Source organism: Thunnus maccoyii, chromosome 23 (genome assembly GCF_910596095.1).
Source record: "Thunnus maccoyii chromosome 23, fThuMac1.1, whole genome shotgun sequence".
Taxonomy (NCBI): Eukaryota; Metazoa; Chordata; class Actinopteri; order Scombriformes; family Scombridae; genus Thunnus; species Thunnus maccoyii.
Window position 1 is genome coordinate 15,140,709 of NC_056555.1, and position 27,370 is coordinate 15,168,078.

General features: G+C 40.3%; 1 protein-coding gene across 3 annotated transcripts in view; it reads left to right on the forward strand.

The window, feature by feature from the left end:
* Nucleotides 1–27,125, forward strand: part of iqsec3a (IQ motif and Sec7 domain ArfGEF 3a) — a 112,504-nt gene extending 85,379 nt beyond the window's left edge. For 2 of the 3 annotated variants that reach the window (XM_042403776.1, XM_042403775.1), the window contains 9 exons: nt 4,346–4,468; nt 7,907–8,073; nt 11,005–11,144; nt 15,423–15,548; nt 16,851–16,950; nt 17,303–17,461; nt 20,057–20,149; nt 20,607–20,650; nt 25,166–27,125. In XM_042403776.1, coding sequence (XP_042259710.1) covers nt 4,346–4,468; nt 7,907–8,073; nt 11,005–11,144; nt 15,423–15,548; nt 16,851–16,950; nt 17,303–17,461; nt 20,057–20,149; nt 20,607–20,650; nt 25,166–25,726 — 1,513 coding nt within the window. In that variant the 3' untranslated portion in view covers nt 25,727–27,125. The remainder of the gene's footprint in view (nt 1–4,345; nt 4,469–7,906; nt 8,074–11,004; nt 11,145–15,422; nt 15,549–16,850; nt 16,951–17,302; nt 17,462–20,056; nt 20,150–20,606; nt 20,651–25,165) is intronic. The other variant, XM_042403777.1, reaches the window with a different exon arrangement.
* The last annotated feature ends 245 nt before the right edge of the window (nt 27,126–27,370 follow it).

Sequence of the window (27,370 nt, forward strand, 5' to 3'; positions counted from 1 at the left end):
CATTGGCTTCTCAAAATATGGTTCCATCTGGCCTGCTGCTTCTTTTTTTGTGTGTGTGTGCATGTGTGTGTGTACCTGCCATCACAGCTTTGTAAACATACAATTTAAGCCCTGCTATGCTGACAGGTGTGTCTTTCCCTGCCAGGTACTGTATACTGATCAGCAAAGTGTATGCAATATAACAGTATGTGTATATGTGTGTGTTTGTGTGTGTGTCTGTTTGTTCATCCGTGCACACTGTATGTGTTATGTCCGAGTGTGTGTGTGGGAAACAGAAGGGAGGGGAAGGAGAGGACTGATATACTTAGGCTAGAGAGCATCTCGTCTGACGTTACATAAATAAGGAGTGACAGCCAGCGAAGGAGGGAGAGAGAGGTGGTGGAGCGAGGAAGTGAGTCATGAAGAGGGCGATCAGAGAGGCTCTCAGAGAGTTGATCAGGTGGGGGATCAAGTCAGGCTCGGCGTGGACTAGCCTATAAGCTTTAACTTTATAAGCAATGTGCGGAAAAAGTCTTTAAATCCAATCATTTGTAGAAAATGATACACACTTTGACTCTCTAAGCTCATAAGTCTAGTGATGTTATGATTACTAATGGCATTAGTTGTATTAATGCAGTTGTTTGCACTGTCATCTCACAACAAAAGACTATGGGTTCAAATTCACCAGTTGCCTGTGTGTGTCTGTGTCTGTCTTCCTATGGGTGTTCCAGTTTCCTCCCTACAAAGACATGCAGGTAAAGTAAACTGGCAACTGTAAATTTCCCTGAAGGTATTAAAGCAAGCGTGAATGGTTGTCTGTCCTGTGATAGACTGGCAACTTCTCACCCAGTGTAAGTGAGGATACATGTAGACTCCTTCAATCCTGCACAGGATACGCAGGTGGAGATAGTGGATGGATTACATACTGTAATAATAATAGTAATAATAATAATAATAATAATGTAGTGAAAGAAAATTAATTAGTATGTATTAGTTTATGGTTTTCTAAATGTGAGTTGGTTTTTCTTAGCAGTAGAACCCGTAGCAGCAGCATTTGTAGTGATAGTAGTACTACTAATAAACATAGGACAAATACTAGTAGTGTATGTAGTGGTAGCAGTAGTAGAAGTAATAGACACATAGTAGCAGTTGTTGTTGTTGTAGTAGTTGTAATAGCACCTGGGGCAGTAGTAATAGTACACATAGGACAAATAGTAGTGATAGTTGTAGTTATGACCAGAGAATTAATAACACACAGAGGACTAGTAGTAGTGATATTTGAAGTAGTGAAAGCAGTATTAATAATAGACATAGAACAAATAATAGTATGTGTAGAAGTAGAAACAGTATTAGTATGGCTATAGTAGTAATAGTAGACACATTAATACTGCACAAGTAGTAGTAGTAATAATAATAATAATAATAATAATAATAATAATTTTATATAGCACCTTTCAAAACTACTGTTACAAAGTGCTTCACAAACAAGGACAAATAAAAGAAAGCAGAAAACAATCAAATACAAAATCACAGTCAACAGATAAAACAAATATAATAGTTTAAAGTAAATATAAAATAATGGGTAAGAGTAACACATAAAAGTAACAGATAAGATAAGTAAAATAAAATAAAGAAAAAGCCATACGGTAAAAGTAAATCTTGAGAGATGATTCAAAAGCAGGCAGTGAATTTTCTACTCCAAGTTCCTCAGGTAAGCTTTTCCAAAGGGTCGGAGCCCTGACAGCAAAAGCCCTGTCGCCCTTGGCCCTCAACCAAGGGCGAGGAACAGGGTCTTATCAAAGGATCTCAAAGCTACAGGCGAGGCTTTATCAGAGGATCTCAAGCCACGGGCTAGTGAGTAATGATTTAGAAGCTCAGCCAGGTAGCTCAGTGCCATAACATGCAGGGCTTTAAAAGTCAAGACTAAAATTTTAAAATCAATTCTAAAAACAGGCAGGCAGCCAGTGAAGGGAAGCTAAAATAGAGGAGATATGATCTTGCTTTCATCATTTGGTTAACAGTCTGGCGGTTGTGTTTTGGACACCCTGAAGCTGTGCAATCATGTTTTGGCCGAGGCATGTAAACACAGCATTACAATAATCTAGACAAGTAGTGATAAAAGCATGAATAACTTTTTGAAGATCATTAAAAGTAATAAAATATAATTCTAGAGATATTTCTCAAGTGTAAATAACAACATGGGACTCAAGAGTGAGGTTCTGATCTAAAATAACTCCATGGTTCTTGGCAGTAGGTACAACATGCTGAGCAAGAGTGCCAAGAGCAGGCAGAACTTGGCCATAAGTGTGCTCAGGGCCTATAAAAAGGATTTCCATTTTCAAGGAGTTAAACTGAAGAAAAATTTCTATCTAAATAAATTTCATTGAATCCCTAACCACAGTTAGGCAATTATGCAGGGAGGATAACTATTTGGCTAATTCAGGTGGTTTGCAGGACAAATACAGCTGAGTATCATCTGCATAGCAATGCAAAGAATTATGCTGTTGGATAATGTGTTGTAAAGGGAGTAAATAAAGAGAAAATCATATTGGTCCTGGAACGGAGCCCTGGGGCACCCCATACATAGACAGTGCTTGGAGGTAATGCAAGGAGGTAAAGCCATCAACAGACAAAACAAATTTTCTGTTAGAAAAGTAGGAAGAGAACCAGTGGAGAGCAGTCCCGGATATACAAACCCATGCTCTCAGCCTTTCAATAATAATGCTATGACCCACCATGTCAAAAGTGGCACTAAGATCAAGCAGAACCAGCACCGAGCATTCACCTGCATCAGCCTTCATCAAGGTATCATTGAGAACTCTTACAAGGGCAGTCTCTGTGCTGTGTTGATGTCAAAAACCTGATTAAAATTTTCAAAAATATTATTACTGATCAAGACTTCCAACAATTGATTTGAGAAAATATTCCTTAGGGTTTTGATATAAAGGGAAGCTTAGAAATTAGTGTATAGTTGCTATGGTCAGAGGGATCAGGACCAGGTTTTTCTGGGCCAAACCTGCCTCACAGTGCTAATAGTAGTAGTAGTGACTGAAATGATAGTAATTCAGGTAGTAGCAGTAGTAGTCATGGAAGCAGTATTAGTATTAGTTGAAGGCATGACAGTAGTAGTAATAATTGACATGCGACAAGTAGTAGCAGTAGTACGAGTAGTAGTTACAATGGTGACTGGAGTAGCAGTAACAGTAATACACACAGAACAAGTTTTCATAGGAGCTCTAGGAAGCATAGTAGTAGTTGTAGAAGTAGACATTATAAAGTAGTGGTTGCTAGTTGTGGCACTTGTAATAAAAATTATATCAATATTAAACAGTAAATGGAAAAGTACACAGTGCTTTATGGTATTCTTACTGTGAATAGGTTTTGCTGTGATCTCATGTTGTGGGACGCACTGTGTCAAGCAGTACTGTAGACTCAGCTATGTGCCTCTTTTCTGCTGGAGCAGCATGTGTCACAGTGAAGTACTCACCTCATTAACTTGCTTTGTTCACAATAATCCATCTTAATGTAGTATGTGTGTGCGTGTGTGCATGCACCCCAGAGTTTTCTACTGTATGGTACAACAAACAAAAAAGATTAGAAGCAGAAGGTGATGTCTTGACACAGCTATGTACTGTAAGTAATAAGGATTTTGATCTTTCTTTTGAATATGCTGTCCATGACCATCAATAGTCTGAAAGTTGCATTCTTTCATCACAGAGGCAAAGATTGTGTTTATCTTGAACTAGTGTGGATATGTTTGCAGTAAACCACATGAAAGCCAATCCAAGTGTAAAAACATGAATTTAATTTCATAGTTCGATTATCATTCTACTTTGTACCTCAAAAGAACATTTCACATCAAAGTGAGGAAAACTTTAAAACCCCCTGACTCGTTTTCCAAAGTCATCTTTCACTTCAAAACCTCATTTCATCTCCAAATTGCCCACGTTGTATTTCTCCCCCTCTGAACTCATTGGACAGGATATTTTGCTTTTTTAATTAAAGTCATTAAGCTGGACTTGTCAGGTAATAGGAGGATTTTCTGCTCGGAGGGTTTGAATGTGTGTGTGTGTGTGTGTGTGTGTGAGTCTTGGCAGCTGTGGCACAGAGAAGATAGCCAGACCCAGTCTTATCCCTGGTGTCCGTGCGCGGCTAATACCTGCAGTAAGCAGAGTGCTGCTGTGACCGGGAAGCAGATGAGTGAGACTTCCACAGCTTTTATCTCAAATCTCCATCCACAGGTTCACCGATCCCACCGCCGAAGGGGCAGCCACCACCGTCATGTTGATGTTGCGATAAATTTTAATGGATTTTCTTTTTTCCCTGTGTCTTCCTGTCTACTCCCCTTCCTCCCTGTGCTCAACAGTTGTGTAGTGGATGAGATGGACTTCTCGGGCATGGAGCTGGACGAAGCACTGAGGAAATTTCAGGCCCACATTCGTGTCCAGGGAGAAGCCCAGAAGGTGGAACGCCTTATCGAGGCCTTCAGGTAATTATGAAAGCAGCAGTCTGGATTTAGCTGGCAGTATTCTCACTGGTATCGTTTTTATTTTTTGCAGATTTCCGAAAACTCAGTAATTTGGCTATGTTTGCCTGTCATATTCAGTTTCTAGCAAATAGACATGCAAGAACTAGGGAGGTTTGACCATGTACAGTGTGACACATTTATTAATATTCAGAAACATTGTTGCACAGAGATAGTTGAATATGAATATTTATCATCTCCTCGGTTATGCAAAATAAGCCTTATTTGTCCAGCTGATGTCATTTAATTTCTACCTTCATGTAACTCTGAGTGTGCTGATATTTCAGTGGGTGAAAAGAGTGAAATGAAATACTGTCAGTCAAGACTTATCTCTGGGCCAAACCTGCCTCACAGTAAAATGCAATTCACAAGTTTTTTGATCATAAAATATGTCTATAGGTTTTGAGGGTGTATGGATGTGAATTTTTATTCCTGAGCTGATTCATGAGATATGAGCATAGCTTCTGCGGTGTTCAAGAGCACTGTTGTGCCAGACAGACAGACAAAAGAAGGAACGTGAAAACATGCCAGTCTGACAAAATGTAATCAGACAACATCGACAGCCATGCACGTAAATAGAGACACACGCACACACACACTCCACTATTTCTGTGGAGCCCTGGAGAACATACTGTATATGAACATAAATACAAATGAATCTTTTCATCACATATATTATCTCAGCAGGTGAGTCACTCTGCTTCACTAAATGTGCACACACACACACACACTTGTGCTTTCTTCTTCCCTTTCTGCTCAGCTACAATAAAATGTTGACAATGCAGCCCCCATCTGAATAGCCAGGCAGCATGTAATTTCTGGCCACAATTTGTGACGGGAGGCAATTTGCAGAGCAGCTGTGGCACTGTGTGTTAATGCTAACTGTTTGCCGTAGCCCCTCTGGAGTAACAACCACCTGTCACAGTTGTCAAGGTGCCCAATAAGGAGAAAACGGCAGCATTGTCATAGTCAGTGGTCGGAGAAGTTGGCACTGGTAATGTTTGGACATCAGGCTCGCTCTACGTGTTATCAGGAGCAAGAGGGAAGAGGGGAAGGAGACATGAACTGGGAAAGGAAGGAAGGAAGGAAGGGTAGAAAAGGAAAGAGGGAGGAAGGTTTATAAATAACCAGTGTTGCATAACCGCCACTGCTATCCCCTGCTCCTGGGCTTTGATATGCCTCCAAACACACACACACACACACACAAGGAGAGAAAGAGAGAAATCTCATAAGTTAGTGAAGGGGATTTGAAGCAGCAGTGAAAAAAGAGCGATGGGAAAAGTGAAAAGCAGCCAGCAGCCTCAGTATCTGCTGCGTCAGTGTACTAATGAATGAGCAAATATGAGCCAGTCCTCCATAGCTGCAGATATATTCAGTTTATAAGTCTGCATTATAGTGGGGCATCCAGAGGTCCTTATTTACTCATTGTGCTGTCACATACCATTATTGTTTTTTCTGCTCCATGTATTACAGTTATTACAGATAAAGATCCTGTGTGTTATAGTTCCTAAATTACATGTTGTCTCAAAATTCATCCTCAAAAAGCACATAATGACTGATGGATTAGAGCATCGTTAGCAACAAAAGAGAAATTGGTTTGAATGACAGCAGCAAATGCCAAATGTGAAGACTGCCAAATGCATTCAATGAGTAGCATCATCACCATTTTAACCTCTCTTCCTCTACTTTTTTTTTTTTTTTTTTTAAAGTGGGGGAGGGAGAGTTAGTCATTTTCCATTACTTTCTGTGCAGAGTAAGAGCACGCTCAGATAGAAAGCAGAATAAATTGCTGTTTTTCGCTGCATGGTGCTACATTAGGATTCACAGACAAGAGTATAATTACTGGTTGCTGTCGAGTCACGGTTTTCAAACACAGAGATGTGAATAAGCATCTGTATGCAGCCCTGTGATCATCATGCCAAAACAAGTGCTGTATGAGAGATGCCACAAACACACGTTAAAGCACGGCCTGCTTAAGATAGAATTTATATGTACATGTGTGCGTGTGCTAAGTTTTTTTCCTTTTAATAATTTTGCAACACTTAATCAGATAAAGAGTGTGTGTGTGTGAAAAGGTATGAACCTACTATATTATGTGTGTGTGTCTTTACTCAGTCCTGCAGAGGCATTAGGTTCCAATCATGCAGCTCAGTGGGTCTGCAAAACGGTGCAACAGCCTCAATGTGGAAATGATGACTGATTAAAGTAACAATTACAGTGTACACTCATATAGGGCCCACACACACACACACACACACACTCCTTTACTTTCAGTCTCTTATTACTCATACACAGTAACTGTTGTGTATTATTCATCCCTTTACCAGGAAGTATTCACAGTTCACGCACTTCACAGAGACAGAGAAACAATTCATCTCTCTCCTGTGGGCACTTCTTTCTTAAACACACACATGTATGCAAACACCCATAGTAAGTGTCAAAAAAATCTGTTAGTTTCATGGTTTCCATAACCACACTATGCAGCGGTATTTCCACTCCACCTCTTAGTATATTTATTTAGGGGTGTGTTTTTGGGAACTACATCAAACTGAGCCTTGCCTCTGGCGTGTAATTTAGCACACAAAAAACTGCTTAGGTAAGGGATTTCATATTTCAAACTTCATATTTCTTCTCTCCGGCGGAATAACAACCTGCATAAATCCAGCAACCAAGCACATAAATGTTGGAGAATGTTTAACTATAGCTAAGGACTCAGTGGACCTTTTTATCATGAGGGATATGTCTCTAAATAAACAAAAAGAGGATGGAATTTTATAAGCTATTTTGTAAAGAAATCATGGTAAATCATGCAGTGGCACATAAAAAAACCCACATGCCCCTTGTTTTCTGTGTAATGCCTGATCCATGTTAACATCCGATCCAGTGGGACTGTGTTTACTGTTTCAGCAGCAGAGCACCTGCTGTGAGGTTTGTTGTTGCTGAAGGACAGCTAACGGCTTCAGATGGAGCCACAAGCAAAATTAAAGCCATAATTCTTATTTCAGTGCGACACTCATGCTCAGCTTGTGTCATGACTTTTATAAGCATGCTGTGGGTTGAAGGATGCCTTTACTGTCTGATGATAACACATTTTCTGTGTCTTTTCTTCCATCTGTTATCCCTCCTATCTTTCCCTCTTTGTCCCTTACATTTTTCTAATTCATCTCTCTCTTGATCTTATAACATCCCTCCCTCTGTCATCGTGTCCTCTGTCATGACCCACATCTATTACTACTCTCATTCATCCGTCTCTTTTCCTTTGCCTTTATTCTTTTTCCTCATACACCGCTCCCTTTTCACATAAATTTTTTGTGATTTCTCTTCCTCCTACCACTTTTTCCTCTCTGATTTTCACCCTTCATTTTCCCCCCTTTCTTTCCCTCCCTCCTTTATAATTCACAGCCAGCGCTACTGCATGTGTAACCCCGACGTGGTGCAGCAGTTTCACAACCCAGACACCATCTTCATCCTAGCCTTCGCCATCATTCTGCTCAACACAGACATGTACAGTCCCAACATCAAGCCCGACCGCAAGATGTTATTGGAGGACTTCATACGCAATTTACGAGGTGAGAGACACGGCATCATGTTTGCATGTGCAGGTACGGGCACATTAGGGCAATTAGTTGACCTAATCAGCTCAAGTACGTAGGTTCTTGGGTGCATATGTGCATGTGTGTCACCTGAGAAAGGTCAGGGTGTTTCTTGGGAGTATGAGCTGACTGGATTGCTCAGTTGGTGAGTTGTGGAGTTAAGAATACCAAAGATTATGCACACAGTCGGGAGACTTAGGAGGGATCCATCCCACTAAAGTGTCTTTAAGCATAAAACTAAATCCCTACCAGCTCCAAGGGTGCTGTGCTGTAGCTGAACATTGATTTCTGAACCCTGATGGAAGGTGAAAGAAAATTTCCTTATCAGTCAGAGGATAGGGGAGAACAGAAAGCAAAACAACTTTCAAAATATGGCAAAGGGATATGGAATCTATCATTCTTACCACAGATGTGCTGATTTATTTATGCCGGTTGGATGTACGTTATGTATCTGCTCCCAAAAAAGAAATTACCCCAGACAGGAAGAAAATTGAAAGACACAAAAGCTTACCATATTTTTACTATATCATTTTCAACTGACTGTCTAGACTTGCTGGTCCAGAAGTTAGAGAAATTATTTGGGGTTTTTTTTTTTTTATAGGTGGGGACATCTGAGAAAAGGGGCCAGAAATATTCTTAAAGCAGCAGTATGTAAGATTTAGTGGCATTCAGCAGTGAGGTTGCGGACTGCAACCAAATGAATAAACCTCCTCCTCATCCTCCCCTTCCAAGCGTGTAGGAGAACCTACAGTGGCCACCAAACTTGTGAAAGACGCAAAAGGCCCTCTCTAGACCAGAGCCAGTGTTTAGTTTGTCCATTCTGGGCTACTGTAGAAACATGGCAGTGCAATATGGCGGCCTCCGTGGAAGGAGACCCACTCCTTATGTAGGTTTAAAGGGCTCATTCTAAGGTAACAAAAAACACAACTAATCTTATTTTCATGGGATCATAAACTAATTAAAACATACTAATGAATATTATATTCCATTTCTGCCAAGTCTGTTCCACTAGATGCCACTAAATCTTACACACTGGTCCTTTAAATCCTGCCTAAATTCCTCTCCCTCCAAAATATCTCCTGTTTGGGTTTTGATCAAGATAGGAGACTCCCCAGACGATTCAGTGTTGTGAATACAGTGTTGGATCTGTATTCAATCAAACCTTCCCTGCATACATTTAGGTGATAAGAATAAGGTTACAAATCTATCCCCGCCTGGCATGTTTTATACATTCACAACTCAGCATGACAACAGCAGAAAGCACCTGTAATTCTTGTCTCTCATACGCAGACAGATGCTCATTCGTTAAGCGCTGAGGGAGAAAGGAACGTCGTAGTTTTGCTCTCCGCCTGCACAATCAATCAGGGAACACTGAGGTCGATGCAGAACAACTTTAATAGATTCGTCCAGACTGTTCCCCACAATTAAATTACGTTGGAAAATCAATTTCAGCATCTTATGCAAATTAAAATACGCCACTCTCTCTTGGCCTCTCTATTTGTCTTGTGCTCAGTTTACTATGTTTTCTCTGGCATTCTCTTATCTTGTTTTGTCTCAGAATATTATGCTGCCTGTTTATTCAACTGTCTTTCCTTATTTATATTCCCTTTCCTTTTTTCTCCTCACTCACATCTCTCTCATCCACTGACAGAAGAATAGTTCACTCAGCTAATTGGCTGAGGTGGAATGCACCAGAAACCAGTAGTTATGAAGAACAGTAGAACATAAATTATCTCAATTAAAAGAGACTGTTAAAGCTATGCCACAATGGGCCAATGAAATATAAATCAGTTTTCATCATACATTAATTCAGGCTTCCAGCTCACTAAAAAATGAAAATTGTACTGACTTAAATACTGGATCCTTTATTTGTTGGATTGTTTTTAAAGAGGATGGTCTCAGGGTCACTTTTCAAGTCCTTGTGGTGGGCTGGTGTTCATCAATAGGCCTTGTTACAAGTCATCTTTACGCTTGGAGATAATGAAAACAAGTGGAGACAGAAAGAGCTGATGCATGGGCAAAGCTACAGGGGAGACATGGGTAAAAAAAAAAAAGAGAAAGCAATGTAGTTACAAGGAGAGTAAGAAAAGTGGCAGGACTGGCAGAAGAAGAGAGAGAAAAAAAGGCATTCAGCAAAAAAAGCAACTTATTCATCTGACACTTTACACACATTTCCCCCCGGTCATCGTCTCCTCTCCCCCTGACTTCATAATGTGCAGTGATGTCTCAGCGGTGTCCCAGGGTGCCTCACTGTCATCACTTGTGGTGGCTTCATTTTCTCCAAACACATCCTGCCCCATTGGAAACTCAATGTAGCACACAGCGCAGTACAGCTGTGCTGATATAATGGGGTGCATCTTGAGGGCAACCTTTCAGCCTAATGACATGCAGCTCTACCTGCGTCGAAATGCCACGGCCTTAAACTGCAATGTGTTCCAGACAGAAAATCTTCTAAGAGCGAGGTGGGGTGTTAACCTTTCACTTGCCAATTAACCTCCTTTCGTAACGCCTTCTGTCGTTACTTAATGGAAACAGTGAAAGACATTAAGTCAGAGAAGGACAGACGAGGAGACTGAAAGGAAGACTGGCTCTAAATATTTAATTTCTTCCACTCTTTGCATATCAAATAAGGAAGCAGAACAAATGTGTGTGCAGCGCGTTATGTATATGGACATATATGATGCATTTCTTTGCATATGCATGTTTGTGTGTGTCTTTTCCTGCAGCAGTGACACACTCTCTGCTATAATTAAGCCACTATGGCTCCACTGTTTGAACAGTAGTCATGCCATATTCATTAAGAAAAACACCCGGGTAAAAACTAAAAGCAATCACTCCGTATTGTGTGTGTGTGTGTGTGTGTATCTGCTTGGATTCTTGCATCTAATCAGTCTCTTTTCGTCTTAGGTGTGGATGATGGAGCGGACATCCCGAGAGACATGGTGGTGGGAATCTATGAAAGAATACAACAGAGGGAGTTGCGCTCCAACGAAGACCACGTCACTTACGTCTCAAAGGTTGAGCAGTCCATCGTAGGCATGAAAACGGTGAGGACACACGTCGTTATAGTTAAATACTTGTGAGGGACCTTCACTGACAAAACGCAGTCTTTAGCCCTTAAACCACAACAATCTCAACTATATACTGTACCACATCATGACCCTTGTAACTTTAAGCTAAAACATAAATAAATCTTGAACCTGCATTATGATTTTTTTGTCGTAATGGCAAACTTGTTAGCAAACAGTTGTCTTTTCACATGTCCAGCAGATACGGAGCAACATTAGCATTCATTTGGAGCTGTGTTAATTCTCTTCTTGGTCTCTATCTGGCTCTTTAGCCACTAAATGCTCCGCTATGTTCATCGGCTAGATGATATAACTTTGGTTATTTCTCATTTGGTGTCGGGCAGGTAGCATATAGTAGGTTTTTCAGGCCGTTCTTATTCCCGGGGCGTCGCTTTGTCAGTCCCCTCGGCAAAGGATTCCTTGTGCGTCTGCATAAGACGTCAGAGGGGCATGACAATGCGTCAGTATTTGACGCCCTAGGATGAGAACATAATGGGTTTTATTGCTTTTTAGCTGAAAACAGCTGCCTGCTTTGTCAGGAAACAATGCTGATGATGTAATTGAGAGTGAACCCAAACATTAAAGTTGTTGGCTGTAAAACCAAAACAATTAGCTAAAAAGGTGCTAAAATGCTCTGTATAGCTGAGGGGAAATGCAGACTCAGGTAATAATTCTGTGGGTTTGTCGCTGTGACTAACCAGTTTCACGTTAAACACAGTACGGATTAGAGCAGCTTTAAAGAATAGGTTTACAATTTTTCAAGTCTGTCTTAAAACAAGTTTTGCTTGCTGTAATTCTTCTCCCTGTTCATACTGACCATTAGAAGAGCCCATCCTAATGCACTTCCAATTTAAGGGATGGGGACAAAATCCACAGTTCTCGTTTTGTGCAAAAGGATATTCAGAAATAGAAGATGGTGTTGAGTTGATGGAGGTACAGTAACTGTTTCCCTTCTCAGACACTGTAGACACTTCCCCAGTTGTTTGTGAATATGAAATATTGAGAAAAGAATGTCCCTGTACTATTTACTGTATTTTACAGTTTGGTAAGTTGGCCAGAGGAATAGATGGACAGGATTTATCACACAAAAACACACATATGATTACACACACACACAGAGTCAGACTGGCCATCGGGAGCACCGGGAGAAATCTCGGCGGGCCAGACGCTATGTGGGCCGCTTGAGCAGCCCATTATACAAAAACAAGAGCGAGAGAGATGCATGGCCCTCCCCCGGGCCGACCCTGCACACACACACACACACACACTTTTGCAAACTCCATGCCAAGTCACTCAGTCATTATTCAAGGCCTTATCACTATCACCTAGCCTTAGTAGCGTTAGCAGAGCACATTTATTAGCCATTAAATGTCTCATCAGCGGCACGATCATTACCTCAGGTCATTACTCCAGCTAGCTACGTCATTAACCACTGCTATCATTACTCCTTTTTTAACTGTTTGAGGTTAAAAGGCTTGGTCAGTGCTCAGGAGTGACATAATGTAAGTTGATGAACTCAGCTGTGGAATCTCTTCAGTTCAAACAGCTTAAAATTGGCCACAACTTTTGTCTGTTGTTTAAATTCTTTGTGTGAATATTTCTGTGCAAAGTTTTATGTGTTTTAGACTTTGCAACTCTGAGACGAACACATAGGCAGAAGTATTTAGCTTTATAATTGACTGATTACACTGATTCATGTGGGAATACACTGTGTGCGCCCACTCATCACACTGAAAGGCTTTTTAAAATGCTTCAACAGTTCAGGGAATTCTACTTGAATCTTATCATTGCACCAAGGCCTTGCAAGCCTTATTCATAAAATATAGATAAAAAAAACTGCAATTTCTCTCAACAGAGTGAGATATTCAAAACTGTAAAGCATGTTGCATCTATATAGGAGTCAGTCACTTCAAAATCACACACACAGATCCATGCAGATTCTAATAAAACAGTGAAAAGTAGTGTTAATATCCATAGTGGTTAGTGATTTTGCTGCCAAGCTTTTGGATACATTTTACAATAAATCTACTTTTTATTTAGTTTTAAATATAGTCTCAGTTATATCCTGTTAACTTTCAGAATGACATTGAAACTCTGACACTGAGAAGATTGCTGCCGTCATAGTTTTTGTTTTTCTCCTTTTTTTGGCCTGTGCCTTTGAGTGTCTTTCAGTGATGGATGAGTAGCCATAGGATGACAGAGGGAGTGTTGTCATAGCCAAAACAATGATGGATTGTTGTGACAGGAAGTGACTCTTCCTGCCCCTGGGAGCTATCTGCCATAAAAAGAAAGAGAGTAAGATTTAAGTTTCTTCCTTAGACATAATACCATAGCAGGTGTCAGAGTGCCTGTATTTTGGATTTAAAACTATATCATGCTGAGAGAGAATAGCCCACATGAGAATGATTTTCCTATAATGGGTTTTTCCATAATGGGAGTTTGATTGGTGTAAATATTTGATAACTTAATTAAAGCAATATAACAACCCTACTTGAATGTGATGAAGTAGCTTTACATCCAAATGTTTCCCTCCTCAAACATTGTTGAAATTTCCTGAAATTTTTTATCTGGATAGCATTTATAGAATCAGTTTTTCTTCAGGCATACAAGTAATTTATTAAATATCCTGCCACACAATTTCTCAATAATCCTGTCAGGAAAGGACTGGGTTTTTGGAATGAGCAAGAGGCATTTCACGCTAATGATGTCTTTACATGTTTCTGACATTAGTGTAATGAGAAAGCAGGCTGGCTGTGGCAAGCTGGGTGGGAGTCTGTATACCCTGCAGTGATGAGAGATGAGAGAGCAAGAGGAAAAGAGGCAGAGGGTATGTGTGTACTCACTGCATTGCAAATCGTGCACAGAGAGCAGAGGGAATTGAAAATTGGAAATGCACAGAGAGAGAACTGAACACAGGCCATGTATATATTTGTGTTTTATCACGAGAAAGGGGGGAGGATCAGCTCCACGTCAACTGACAGTCGGTCAGCCGCTGTTTGGATTTCTGCAGTGATTGAGCACAAAAAGTCAGACGAGACAAGTCGGGGAGACAAGAGCGTGAGGGGGCGAGAACATGATTAGATCACCCTCTGAAGGCATGAGCCATTTTTGCAGTGTAATCTGCTTAAACGGTGGAAAGCACTTAAGTCCAGAGGAGAAGCCAGGCCTCTGGGGAAACAACTGCAGCATTTTTAAAAAAAAAAAAAAAAAAAAAAAAAAAAAAAACCTTTACATGACCTCTAAGTGTAGCATTATGTTAGGAACCACACAGGTCCCACTATAGCTCAGAATCAAAATCAAATGATTAAAAAACACAGAGCATTCAACATCCAACACCTTCCCCCAACTCTAATATGAACACTTTTATGAGGGACCCATATAAATAAAATCTACAAGGACACTACAGAGGGATAACACACCAACAATAAACACTGATACTGAAGAGGAACAGCTCAAAGCAGAGCACTGCGGTATGGTGGAAGATGAGACCCAACAACATAGAGAAACGGAAATACATGCCCCATTTTCTATCTATTCAAATGAGTTTTCCAGCTTCCCCATCTGGCCCGGCTACAGCTCCCATATTTAACCATCTTCATCATTACATTTTATCCATGCTTTGTGTACCATTGAATGTAGTCAGAATTAGTGTTCACTGGGAGACTTAAAGAAACCCTGCAGACATGTTTTAAAGACTGAAATACTCTGCTTTGAGTCTCGTCAAACATTCTTAAAATGACACATACTGCTACTTTCACCCAAACACATGATACACTGCTTGCACTGCAATGAACAAGAGCCTATACTGTAGATGTCTGTCTTCAAAAATGTCTAATGTAGTTGACAAAGAGGTGTGTAAGTGCATTTTATTCACTATGACATGTAAAAGAAACACCCTAAATTTCAGTATAGCCATGTATTTAAGTTCATAATGAACCTAGAAACAACAGTCTTATTGCTTGCCCTCATTAATGTTTAGATCTCTAGGGTCAGTGTTAATGTCACTAATTTGTGTCAGCATAAAGTGTTTAATGGATTTTAAACACAGTGAATGATATGTAGAACTGTAGCCAAAAGTGTTTTTTGTTGAAGTCTCCCCGTTTCACTTACTGTAAGTACTTTCTCCCCCTCTTTCAGACTGTGTACACATTACTTTACGTAGGTCAAAAATGAACACATTCTGGTTTTCATTTTAAAGCTTCCTAGTCTGAGTTAAATCAAGCTTTGCTTTGCCTAAATGTTGCTCTTCCTCTGCAGGTTCTCTCTGTCCCTCACAGAAGACTGGTGTGCTGTAGTCGTCTTTTTGAGGTAACAGACGTCAACAAGGCCCAAAAACAGGCAGCACACCAGAGAGAAGTCTTCCTCTTCAATGATCTCATTGTTGTAAGTATACCAAAAAACACGTATTCCCTCATTACATTGACGATCTAACAATGGACGCCGTCTTCACTTTTACTGTTTCTTTCAAACCACCCCATAAACGGTCGTTTCTGCTGCACACAGTCAAGCTTTAAAGCTGCTTATTTTGTTGTGACAGCTGCAATGCACCATCACCTACTTCAACTGTGAGCCATTTCTCAGGGCTCCCTCTCTTCTTTTATGTTGTTTCATAACTCAGGCCTCTCTGGCCATTTCTTTTAATAATAGATGGTAGCAAAGGCAGCGTTGCACTGCACTCATAAGCAAAAGATCTGTCCCCTGCAGAATGGCTTTAAGGGCCAGTAATAAAGTTGCGTTTCATTTGGGCCGCAGCGCAGATAAGTTGTTCACTTGAACAAAAGTTACACAGATTGGGGAATTATCAAAGGTTTTATGTTGGGCATAATTAATGTACTCATTAGGATCCACATAGGGGTTATCTATCCAAAGTTTTTAACTACTCATAATTGTGTCAAATGTTGATCTCACTCCAACAAAATACAGCAAGGGAAAAAAGTAGCATGGCTATTTTCCCCCTCTCTTTTCTACTAAAGCAAGAAAAGTAATTTGTAGCTGCAGGAAAGGAGGTTAAAAGTCTGATTTTGAAGTAAGAGGGGAGAGAAGTTATCTTCTAACATCACAGTGGAATTCTGTTCATTTGGCACTAAAAGTTAGCAGCGCGATATATTCCAGTGAGACGTTTTCTCCTGACAGCTTTGAAAGCGGGGCAGAAATTGTCTTTGACAAATTTTTACTATGAAATGAAAGTGATAGGGACTTTTCTTTGAATTTTGCCCTGTTCTAGCAGCTTGAACATGTCAAGAAGTGTTTAAAATGCCAATGTGATGTATTGGTTTAATACACCTTGCCTGGTAAATTATACCCCACAGTAGTGCTATGAAACAGATTCACCTCATTTTTCTCTATCTGGAAGGTCATTCAATGAAACACCTACATAACATCTCTAATATATCCTGATATAAGCTTGCCAAGGTATTTTTCATATGGAGAGCACTAGCGCCCGATTTCGAAGGTTGTAGTTTACATCAATATTGATTCAATTTGTTCTTTGAATGTATTTTAAATGATGAAATAGTTTGTTCTTCCCCAGCTTTCTCTAAGGTTGTTTTGTGATAAGGACAACTCAGTGAGAAATATTTCAGGAGTATTCAGAACATTTAACAAAATGTCAAGGACCTTTATGTCATTTTAAAAACTCTGGTTTCTTATTGTTTACTTATACTTTCACAAATGCTTCGTCTGCAGATCTTGAAATTATGTCCAAAGAAGAAGAGTTCAGCAGCCTACACTTTCTGCAAAGCCATGGGCCTTCTTGGCATGCAGTTCCACCTGTTTGAAAATGAATGTAAGTCAGTGTCTTCACTGCTGAGAGCTGAAAAATTTAATTAGATTAATGTAATGTAACACACCATGCTTGGACTGTTAGAGGACATAAGTTTAAGTTGACGATGGGTGTAGAAGTTATGGTTTTGTTTGAAACAAGTTAATATGGAGTTTTTTATTGCTGTTACTTTTCCTTTGATATAGATGATCGCAGAAATTCTTGCTTGTTTTGGCAAAAAAATGTCAACAAAATGAGTTCCCATTGTGCAAATCTAAATGTTCAGGCCTTTTTGAAACCATCCTCACACATCTAGTAATAAAGTCAGTTGCAAGCATTTTTATCTCAACAATCAATGTCCTCTTGTGTCCATCAGATTACCCTCATGGCATCACCATCCTCTCACCTTTTGGCTCAGACAAGAAGCAGGTACTTAACTTCTGCGCCCAAAGTGCTGAAGAGCTGCTCAAGTTTGTCGAAGATCTGAAGGAATCAATCGCTGAGGTGTCAGAGATGGAGCAGATACGCATCGAGTGTAAGTGTCTTTGTGTTTTGAGAGAGACCATGTCCTTACAAGGTAGTTAGAGACTCTTCACAACATTGCTGTTAAGTCCATCTTTGCCCATGTCCTGTTGGTCCTGCTGTACAATGTACCTTTCTTTCATGAAGCAAAGATTTTTATAATATACAAAGGATAGAGGCTACCAAATGTTTGTGTGTTCTTCTTGTGGCAATGCAACAAAAGTATTGTCAACATCTCGTTACATTTCTGACCAAATCGATAATGTCACATCTTGGCAAATGGGGGGACTACAGTGGATGCTTACATACTGTGAGAATCAATAGGTCCTCAGATAGTAAAAAAGAGTCAGAGGTGTTTTTTATTATTTGTAGTCGGTACCCCATTCATGTAGGTGCAGACTGACTTTTGCATTTTTGGTTTGTTTGCTTTGGTGCACTGCAGCTCAAACAGACTGCAGGAGGGCAATAAATTGGAGGTGAAAAGAGGCCAATGTTCCTGAGAGTGCTCAGGCATCAGAGTTGTTTTGGGTTTGCGTGTGTATGAAATTCTCCAGACAGGAAGGATATTGTAACTTACACATGCACATACTTAGACACACATGGAAAACTTGAGTATTTAAGAGCCTGGCTCCTGCCAGTGGGCATCAAAAGAGAGCACCCCTACTGGGATTTGACGCGTCTGCATTACCCTTCACAGAGAGGGAAGGCCAGCATCCCGGGGAGAGCAGGCAACAACATATGGAGACACGCAGGGGTTGACAGAAGGAAGCTTTTTCCTCACTCCATAGCCAGGAAAATGATAGACAGCCACTGTGCACTAAGACACACATAAACCAATACACACACATACAAATAAGAATACATGTTGGGACATATTTGATAAAAATCAACATGCAAACACACAAAGACAGCACACTCTTTTCCTCAGGACAAAATATATGAACATTTGAGAAACTTGGGAAGCTGAGTAACAAGCATGAGTGCTTGCAGGTGCACAAACATCACATCTTTTCTCCTTTAAGGGCTTCCTATTTTTTGCACATTGGTAAATATGCCTGTGGCTGACTCACTTATGTTTGGGCTTCCCTTCTTAGAAGATAGAAAGGGAGATATTACAGTTTTTTTTCCTGCATCTGGCTGTTTACAGTTAGGAAAATTCATAATGGCATTGAACATTTCAAGTCAGTCATACAATCACTTTTAAACATCCAGATAAAGCATTTCACAGACTGTTCCATATTTCTGTTTCCTTCTCTACAAACAATATGCCTGTACTTAACATTTTTTGTGGATTCTGGATTGCAAATTAGTAAATTTTGGTTTGTACAGAGGGGCACACTAATGTACGATGTTGTTGTGATGATGACATTTGACACTCTTCTAGGGGAGCTGCATGATAAGCCTTTTGGCTTTTTGACTTTGCCTGCTCATCTCTTGTGACTATTTGAATATTTCCCTGTGTTTTAACCTGTTATAATTTTTAATCTCACTTTTCATATTTTATCTTCTATTTTGATATTATGCAAATAAACAAGATTCTAGACAGCCTTATATTCAGACTTATAAGTACTATAGGCCAAAGTGTATCTTTGGTCAACTTCCCTTTTTTAAATGTATCTATCAGATTGGCAGTGCTTTATTTTATGGGTCCATAATGTCCTAATAAAGTTTCAATAATATGCTAGGAAATTTCCTGGGAAAAAAAACTAATATAAGTAAATACCAAATGTTCATTATTTATTCCCTTATTATTGGAAACTGTTTTTTTCATATATGTTGAACTGTATGCTTGGCTTCAGAGACATTTCATATCTATGCACTGACTAAAAGTAACTGTACTGTAGGTGAGCAATTCATTGGAAATGTACCAATTGAACACTGTCTCCATTTTCCCTGTACCAATTTTTTTTTTCCAGGAAGATTTTAAAGAAATTACTGGGAAAATAAGACCAGTAAAATAAAGTGAAACCATTACATTTATTAGTTTCATCTGACCACTTTTTTAGGAGATAAGCTATCAAAGTGTGTGGTAGATGCGCACATCCAAAAAAACTTTAACAGGTGCTGGACCAAAGAAACAATGTACAAAAGAATGAAGAAAGTCTGAACACTATAGCTCCCTTTTTCTTCAGATACAGTTTAATGGGACATAAGTGACGTTTCAAGCTACATGCTCTTCTTCAGACGGAGATAAGCTACAAATCAGAACATTTTCTGTAGTTGATGTCAGTATTTGCGTTGGAGGACATGGTGTACTGCGCCCTTAAGGTCTCACCTGGCAGTTTTGCAGTTCAGCACCAGAATTAGAATGCAGCGCAGTATTGAAGACAAAACAACATTTAGTCATCATGATTGGAAATGACATGCAATTACCATCAAGTGTGAAGTTTAATTAGAGAGATGGGGAGTCGTGTTTTGAGTGAGTGGGAGGGAAGGCAACAAGACAGCGTGCATGTGTGTGTGAGTGTGTATATACACACGCGCATGCCTTCAAAAGAGAGTAGAATCAAGCCAGTTAATGCTGTCACTCTTACCTGCCTGTTGCCCTCCTTTGCTCTCTGTCATGGTGATTATGATGATGATCTTTTCTGTCTTCTGTTCTCTGCAGGGGAGCTGGAAAAGCAGCAAGGAGCAAAGACACACTCGGTAAAGAGCAACGGCACACAGCTAGAGCTGCGTGGCAAACAGGGCTCCCCATCAGGTGTGTGTGTGCACTTTTTAATTTTAAAACCCACTGCCGAGACCTTGTCACCAATTGTATTACTCCACCTGATGTTGGAGTAAAGTTGGCCTGTTTTTATGAATTGATCAACTGGAAAAGATGGTACGTCTAGCATTACAACATGAAAAATTAATAGATGTGTGTTATAATTTTAAATTTAGTAATTTGAATATACTTTCTTTAAAATACCTAAATGATTTTCTTCAAAAAGCTTCGATCTTCAACGCTAATTATCACTTATTTCAAATTCAGTTTGCAGCTTTTAAAACAAATCCCAAATTCTTCTCTTCTTGAAATAATTGGGGTGATATAAAGTACCAATTTATTTCTTGTTCTTAAAAACATTTTAAGATGCAGTAAAAGAGGAAATTGCTATTTAACACAGACATTTTGCTGCCACTTTTGTCCCTTTTTCCTCCATTCTCCCTTCATCCAGGAAACCAGGAGGTAGATGAAAGAAGTGGACACAATGCAGTAGAGGTAAGTGCTTAGTGATAGGGCTATGTCCCAAACAAAAGGTAAGTTTGCAAGTTAGCACAGTGAGTCATTATCAAGATGAGGATGAGATAGGATAAAACCCCAGGACCAGTCATATCTTTAAGGCTAGAGGCGTCAAGCAAGAGTGGGTGAGAGTGCATGAGAGAACGAGTGCTGCAGGGTAAAGAGCTGCGGGCATGTGAGGTAACCGTCCGGAACCAAACAAAATATTAGATAAAAGGATTCCTTTGTGGTACAAAAATTAAAGATGGTGGTTTGGGGAGAGAAATTAATAACGTCGCAGCAGTCAGAACAGGTTCTGCTCACTGAAAATGCATCAGACTCAAAGGCTTAAATATTATCTGCAAGCCTAAAAAAGAATAGGTTGTAATTAGTTTCACAAGCTCAGGCAGAAATTGTGACTCCTTTAGGGCCTTTCAAGAAAAAAGAAAGAAAGCAGCCATTGCTAAAAGTAGTTCAAATCTGAAGACATGTGTGGAATGCATATACTGTGTGTGTGAGGACGTGTACCCACATTCAGCATTGAGACCTTAATTAACACAGTAACATGCAGGCAGATAAATTTAACGCTCATTTGACCTGGAGTCGTCACCTCCCCACCCCTCACCAGACCTCCAGGGGTAAACTTCTCATGCCAACATTTCGAGCAAGCTGAACTACAGTACCCAAGGGGCTTTGCAATTACCATCCTAGAGGCATCAGATGACCTTTCCTAGTCCTTTCTGTGGCAGTGTGCCCCTGGAGTTGAAGGCTGGAGTGAAAAGCCAAATACGCCGGGTCAATTTGACATTCAGTGGCTGTTTACTTCAACACAGCTCACTGTTAATATGTCGGGCTGTAAATCTTTGCTCAATGCGGATTTACAATAAGCAGGTGCCGGTTAGACCTGAAGTAATTACTTATACTTCACATTGAAAGGCCTCACAGTCATTTTATTTTCACAGCCATAAATGCCTCTAGAATTACAATTAGTACAGCAGGGCAAATATGCATTCATTGCTGTACAAGAGACATTTAAAAGACATAAAAATAAAATTATGTTTTTGTTGTGCAATGGGATATCTGCTCACAAATAACAAAGACAAAAACAAATAACTACACCAGTGGAAGAATTGAATAAAAATCTATATATAGCTTTAATCAATTCCAATTCAAAAGTGGATTTTTTTTATATACACTGCTATGGAAATTACTTGAGTTTTCCTTCTGTATTTTTTTTCTGCAATGTTTGCACCTCAGGTCAGTCTTCATGGTTGTCTGAGCTACCTCCACCAGCCGTGACATGCAGCCTACAGTAAATGTCAGTGGCTGGTGGGGAGCCGTTAGCTGTCGAAACACATTTATCTTGGAAACCAGGAGGGTCACTCAGAGAATCGTTCTTATACTATAGGCACGGATGTAGGGATGTCTGAATCCAACAGTAAGCTGCTGATCAGAGGACTTTGATAAGTAAGGGAAGTGGAGAAGCAAATGTTTAAGTTTAAAGATTAAAAGCCACCTCTGCACAAAGGAAAGGCAGGCAAACAGGGGCTGTTTCATGTAGCAGCTCTTTTATGCTCTGCCAGCTTCTCCCCAGGTGCAACCAATCCAGGTAACGATCCTCTCACTCTGTCCACCAGCTTCTCAAGGCAGGACAGGTAATCAAAGAGCGCTCATCGCAGAAAAGCAATATCAGCTGGCTACCAAGTCCAAATCACATGTATTTGATTTGTAACAAAAATGACAGTAATCTACTTGAATGACAGTATCATACTTAAATGCTGCAGTAGAAAAAGAAACTAAATAGCACCATAATTAACAATTATTGTCATTATCAATTAATGTGGTTATTATTTTCTCCAATAACCGACTAGTTGTTTTGTCTTTAAATGTTGAAAAATAGTGAAAAAATGTGACATTAGCCACCTTTGCTCGTTTTGATTTGGTTTTTTTGTCCAAAATCCTCCCAAATCTGTTTAACTATCATATATGACAAAGACAAGCAGCAAGTTCTTATCCTAAATTTGAGCTGCTGCATGGCACCAGTGCTCTCATGTGCACCCCGAATGACAGGCACACAGAGAGGGCCGGTAAAAAAAGGGTATGTTTTGACAGTCCACCGGCCCACCAGGATTTGTCCCAGTATGCCCAACCTACTGTTGTGGCTGTAAAACGGTGGCTAAATGGTTTTGAGCTTCACAAAACCCCTGCAAAAATGACTTGTTTCACTATCATTGATCCATTCAGTCCAAACAGCCAGCTCGGGAATGTCGTGCCCGACATGAGATTTAAAAACTTATAGGCTTAATTAGCACTGTGTGAACTCGTTAATCAGCATTGTGTGAACTCGTTTGTAAAGGGCTTGAATGTAATGGATGTTCATTTATATGTAAAAGTTCCGCACTGCAGGTTTAAGATGAAAAAGCCTTCCTGGATAAAAAAGGTTTTTAGGCCTGTTTTAAAAGAGTCTAGGGTCTGTGCTGCCCTTAGATGGTTAGGAGGGCTGTTCCACAAGCCTGGTACAGCTTGATCCCCCATGGTGCGGAGCTTGGTACATTTCATTAGCGTGGGATTCACTGAAAGTGGGCTTAAAGGTATCTCAGAAATAACCTTAATCAGATAGGATGAGATAGGATTATGCTGAGTTCTAGCAACCAAACAACCAAATCTGGCAAGCTAACGCAACAATGAAGGACATTTTATAACCAGCAGTGACATTGTTTTGGTCATCTGTGGAGCAGAAAGTTATCCTTTTTACGTAGAAATCAAACTTCTAAAAGGCACCAGAAAGTCAAAGAAATCCCTCATCCTTTTATCTAAAGTACTTTAGAGCTCATTGATACTATAAGTATATGTGCTAAGTCGTCAAGGAGAAATAGTGGTTGGCTGAAACTGAATAGGAGCAGATGTCAATGGAGGTCTTTAACACAAGAGTTACATCAGCTCTTGTAACCGAATGAAATAACACTGCCGCAAACCCTTTCTTACCGTTGACTTATTCACACAGTCTTCATTTTGAGGAGTTTTTGTGGGGAGCTATATTCTAATTGGCAGATTTTAATCAAAAGTTACTTTATAACTGACATCTTTAGTCAGGAATGTGCAGCAATCTGAGGAACTATTGACTTCTTGAACGTACGAGGAAGTTACAGAGCTTATGAGTTAAAGATACTGATAACTGGAATAAAGCTATTATATTCTTGACATATAACTACCTCTAATGTGTTTTCCAATTAAATGACAACACAATTAATAACATGAATTTGTTGAAATTGCTTTTGTATATGGCTTTACAACCCAACTGTTAAACATGGCTGCTGTGTGAATGTAACTGTGATACAGACTCAAAGATGAAACTCTGAGAAATGAGCACAATGTGTTTAAAATGCAAATATGAGCTCTCCATGCATGAAAAGTGAGAAAAATATGTCTTGTTAGCAGGGTTTGACATGTACATCAAAAACAACGTGTTCAAAATGGTAGATAGACATGTCAATTTTTGCCTCCAGTCGGTCATAATCCCCTACTTGAGCTGAGATGTTTGCATTTTTATATTTTATAGTTAAATAATCACCATAATCTTAACCTTGATAAATACTTACGCTAACCCTAGCTATTAACTTGTAACAAATATGAAAATAGTATGTCTGACATGTGCTGTGGTAGCATATTTCTTACAATTTCGCATTACTTTTGTCCACAACACTCTATATGCATTGCAGATTGTGATCATTCTATAAATTTTTAATGGACTTGCTTTTTTATTTTCTTTTGTTTTTGGCAATTGCTTTCTGAGTTTGAGAAACACAGTGTAAGGCATTTTGGAAACGTGGCATGTTTCCTAGAATAGCTATATAAAAAGAATTTTTAAAAAAGATTCAATGAAGGAACACAGATAGCCGAGAGAAAAGGGAGGGAAACTGTCACTATAGAAACAATGAAAGAGTTAAAACAAATGTGACATATGGAGGTTTGCATTCTGATGAGTGTTGCCTGTGGACGTCTGTGGTTGTCAGTCCGCTCACCTCCTCTCCTCTTCTTCCACCTCTCCCTCTTATTCGTATGACCTCCGTCTATGTTCTGGTTACCCCGATCCCCAAGTCTCCTCGTGTTCGCTGTCACCATAGTGCCACACAGTGGTTTGGAAGGGAGACACAGGGGCCCTCAGTGTCCCCTTTGGAACCACCGGGCCCCTTCTGTAGCGTAGCACCAAAACTCTTATCCCCATTCCCCACCACTGTTCTCTTCCTGACCCCAGTCACACACTGGTGTTCCCAGCATCCAGTCAACACTGTTCCCAGTACCTGTGGGGGTGGAGGGAGGGGAGTGTATAGTAGTCACAATGATTTTACACCTCCACCGACCCTCAACACCTAAGCCCCCACGCATGCCCTGTGTGTGTGTGCTGTGCGTTCACCCCCCCCCCCCCCCCCCCAAAAAAGAGGGCTTGACGGATTGTAGAGGAGGAACCAGTTTTATAACATTTGATGCTGTTCTCTTGGCTGTTTTCTAAACTAGGTGTCAATTCACAACAGGCTTCAGACGTACCAGCTCAGCAGCAGCACGGCTCGGAGTCCCGAGAGCGTGGCCCTTCTTAACCACCGGGGGGAGCTGCTTTTCCAGCAGGGGCCCCAGGGGCTAACCCAGGGGCCGACGCCTCCACCTCAGCACCCACAGCTGCAGTCAGCGGCGAGCACCCCCGCCCACCACCTCCACCTCCAGCAGCACCACCAGCCCGCTGTCAGCATGGCTGATCTGCGGCCCGAGACACTCATCCAGTGTCAGCAGATCGTCAAGGTCATCATGCTCGACAACAGCGGCCACGGACGCATGGAGGCCTTCCTCAGCCAAACGCCCACACACCACCACTACCAGCATCACCACCACAGCCACCACCAGCTCAGCCAGTCGGCCATGTCCACCCCAGTCCGCTCACCGGACAGCTCCCATGGCAACGACGGCCACCAGCCCCCGCTGCCTCCCCCACCTCCGCCTTACAACCACCCGCACCAATATATACCCCCCGACCCCCGCCTCAGTCTACATCGGACCCCAAGCGGCTCTCGGAGCATGGTGTAAATAATGCTTAATTAGTATTCTTTCCCTGACACATACACACTTACACACACAACCCTACCCCTTCTCTACCTACTTAAAAGTACATAATGTACATATATACATACAACTGAAAGAGCTGTAATGAAAAAATAATATCTCACTTATATGCATATATTTAAGGAAAAAAATAATAATTAAAAGAAAAATTAAGGTTTTAAAAGAGATACAGAGAAATAAAGTGCATATATAAAGTTTTACTTGACTCCACATGTATTTTGAAATATTATGTAGTTTTAACAAATTTCTATAACTTTTTGTCAGTTTTAACTCTTGCTAGAGAAAACTCACAGATATTCAGTTTCTGGGTGGATTCCTTGTAGTTCCCGTATTCACCAAACAACAACAGAAATAAGTGAATCCCTTAAACTTTTTGGATCGTCCGTCTCGGTGATTGGTGGACACTCTCCAAGGACAGCTTCTGTTCAGCTTTTACCATCCCAAAACCTCATGCCTACTGTGCTGTATGTGCGCGTGCGTGCATAGTTGACACTTACTGAAAACGTGTGCCAAAATACATAAGCCTCCACTAAACACTGACTTCTTTGCACTTGACTTAACGCTAGGGCTAGAAGAAAAGAAAAAAAAAAAAACAACAAAAAAAAACTCCTTTGCTTTGAGAAAATAGTCCTTTCACGCTTCTCCCAAAAGGAGCAGAAAAAAATGAATAACAAAACTGATATTTCATAAAAACCTATCTCCCCGTTTGCGCCGTTGCTGATTTATTTATGTGATGGAGAGCTTTCTCTCTTCTTCTCTGCTTCCCTGGAAAAAAAAAAAAAAAAAAATGACATCCTCCGATAAGCTGTGTTTGTCATCTGCTCCTCTGTTGTGTCATGGCTCTCTATCATCAGAAAATGCTCTCACTCAGTTGTCACTCTCCATATATCATTCTACAGTGAAGGATGATGGGAAACAAAGGCAACCAATCATATGGATTCCTGCTGAACCAAAAAGTCAACCCCAGCCCAGGATGGTTCTGTTGATTGTTTGTCTCGTCCTTGTTCATATTTAATATTGTTAATGCTTCCCAGGAATTCTTGCAACATGTACTGTATCTGATGATGATCATCTGCTTTTATTTGAAATGGTCACATGATGAAACTGCCCTTGGACTTTTCTAAACCTGCAAAAGATTCAGCGTTCACATGTACAGTGGTATATGTACAACACTCTGTGCTGTCATGTGTTGTTCATGAAATGCTTCTTCGCTTTTCCAGGAAATCATACATTTCCATGAAGACGCTTATGCTTCAACTGTTAAATCTCTTTATTTTATCTTTCATGAAGCATTCAACCTTTTATGTGTTTTCCGTCTGTGGATAAATGCAGGACTGAGTCCAACCACCAGTCAGACAAAACATCCAGACACCGTCTCTTTATGTCTGTACAACTCCCCAGATTTAGTTTCAGTCTGACATTTTCAAAAAGGCAAAAACTACATAAAACACACAGCGGCGCACACGGCTTATATTGCAAATGCTGGCATTAATGGTATTGTTTGTGCTGTTGGCTAGCCTGCTTTAAATAAGAATGGGACAAAAGAATGCATTATCTGATCTCTTTCTCTTTCACCCTAGCATAGATTGTAAATACCACATTTGAGCA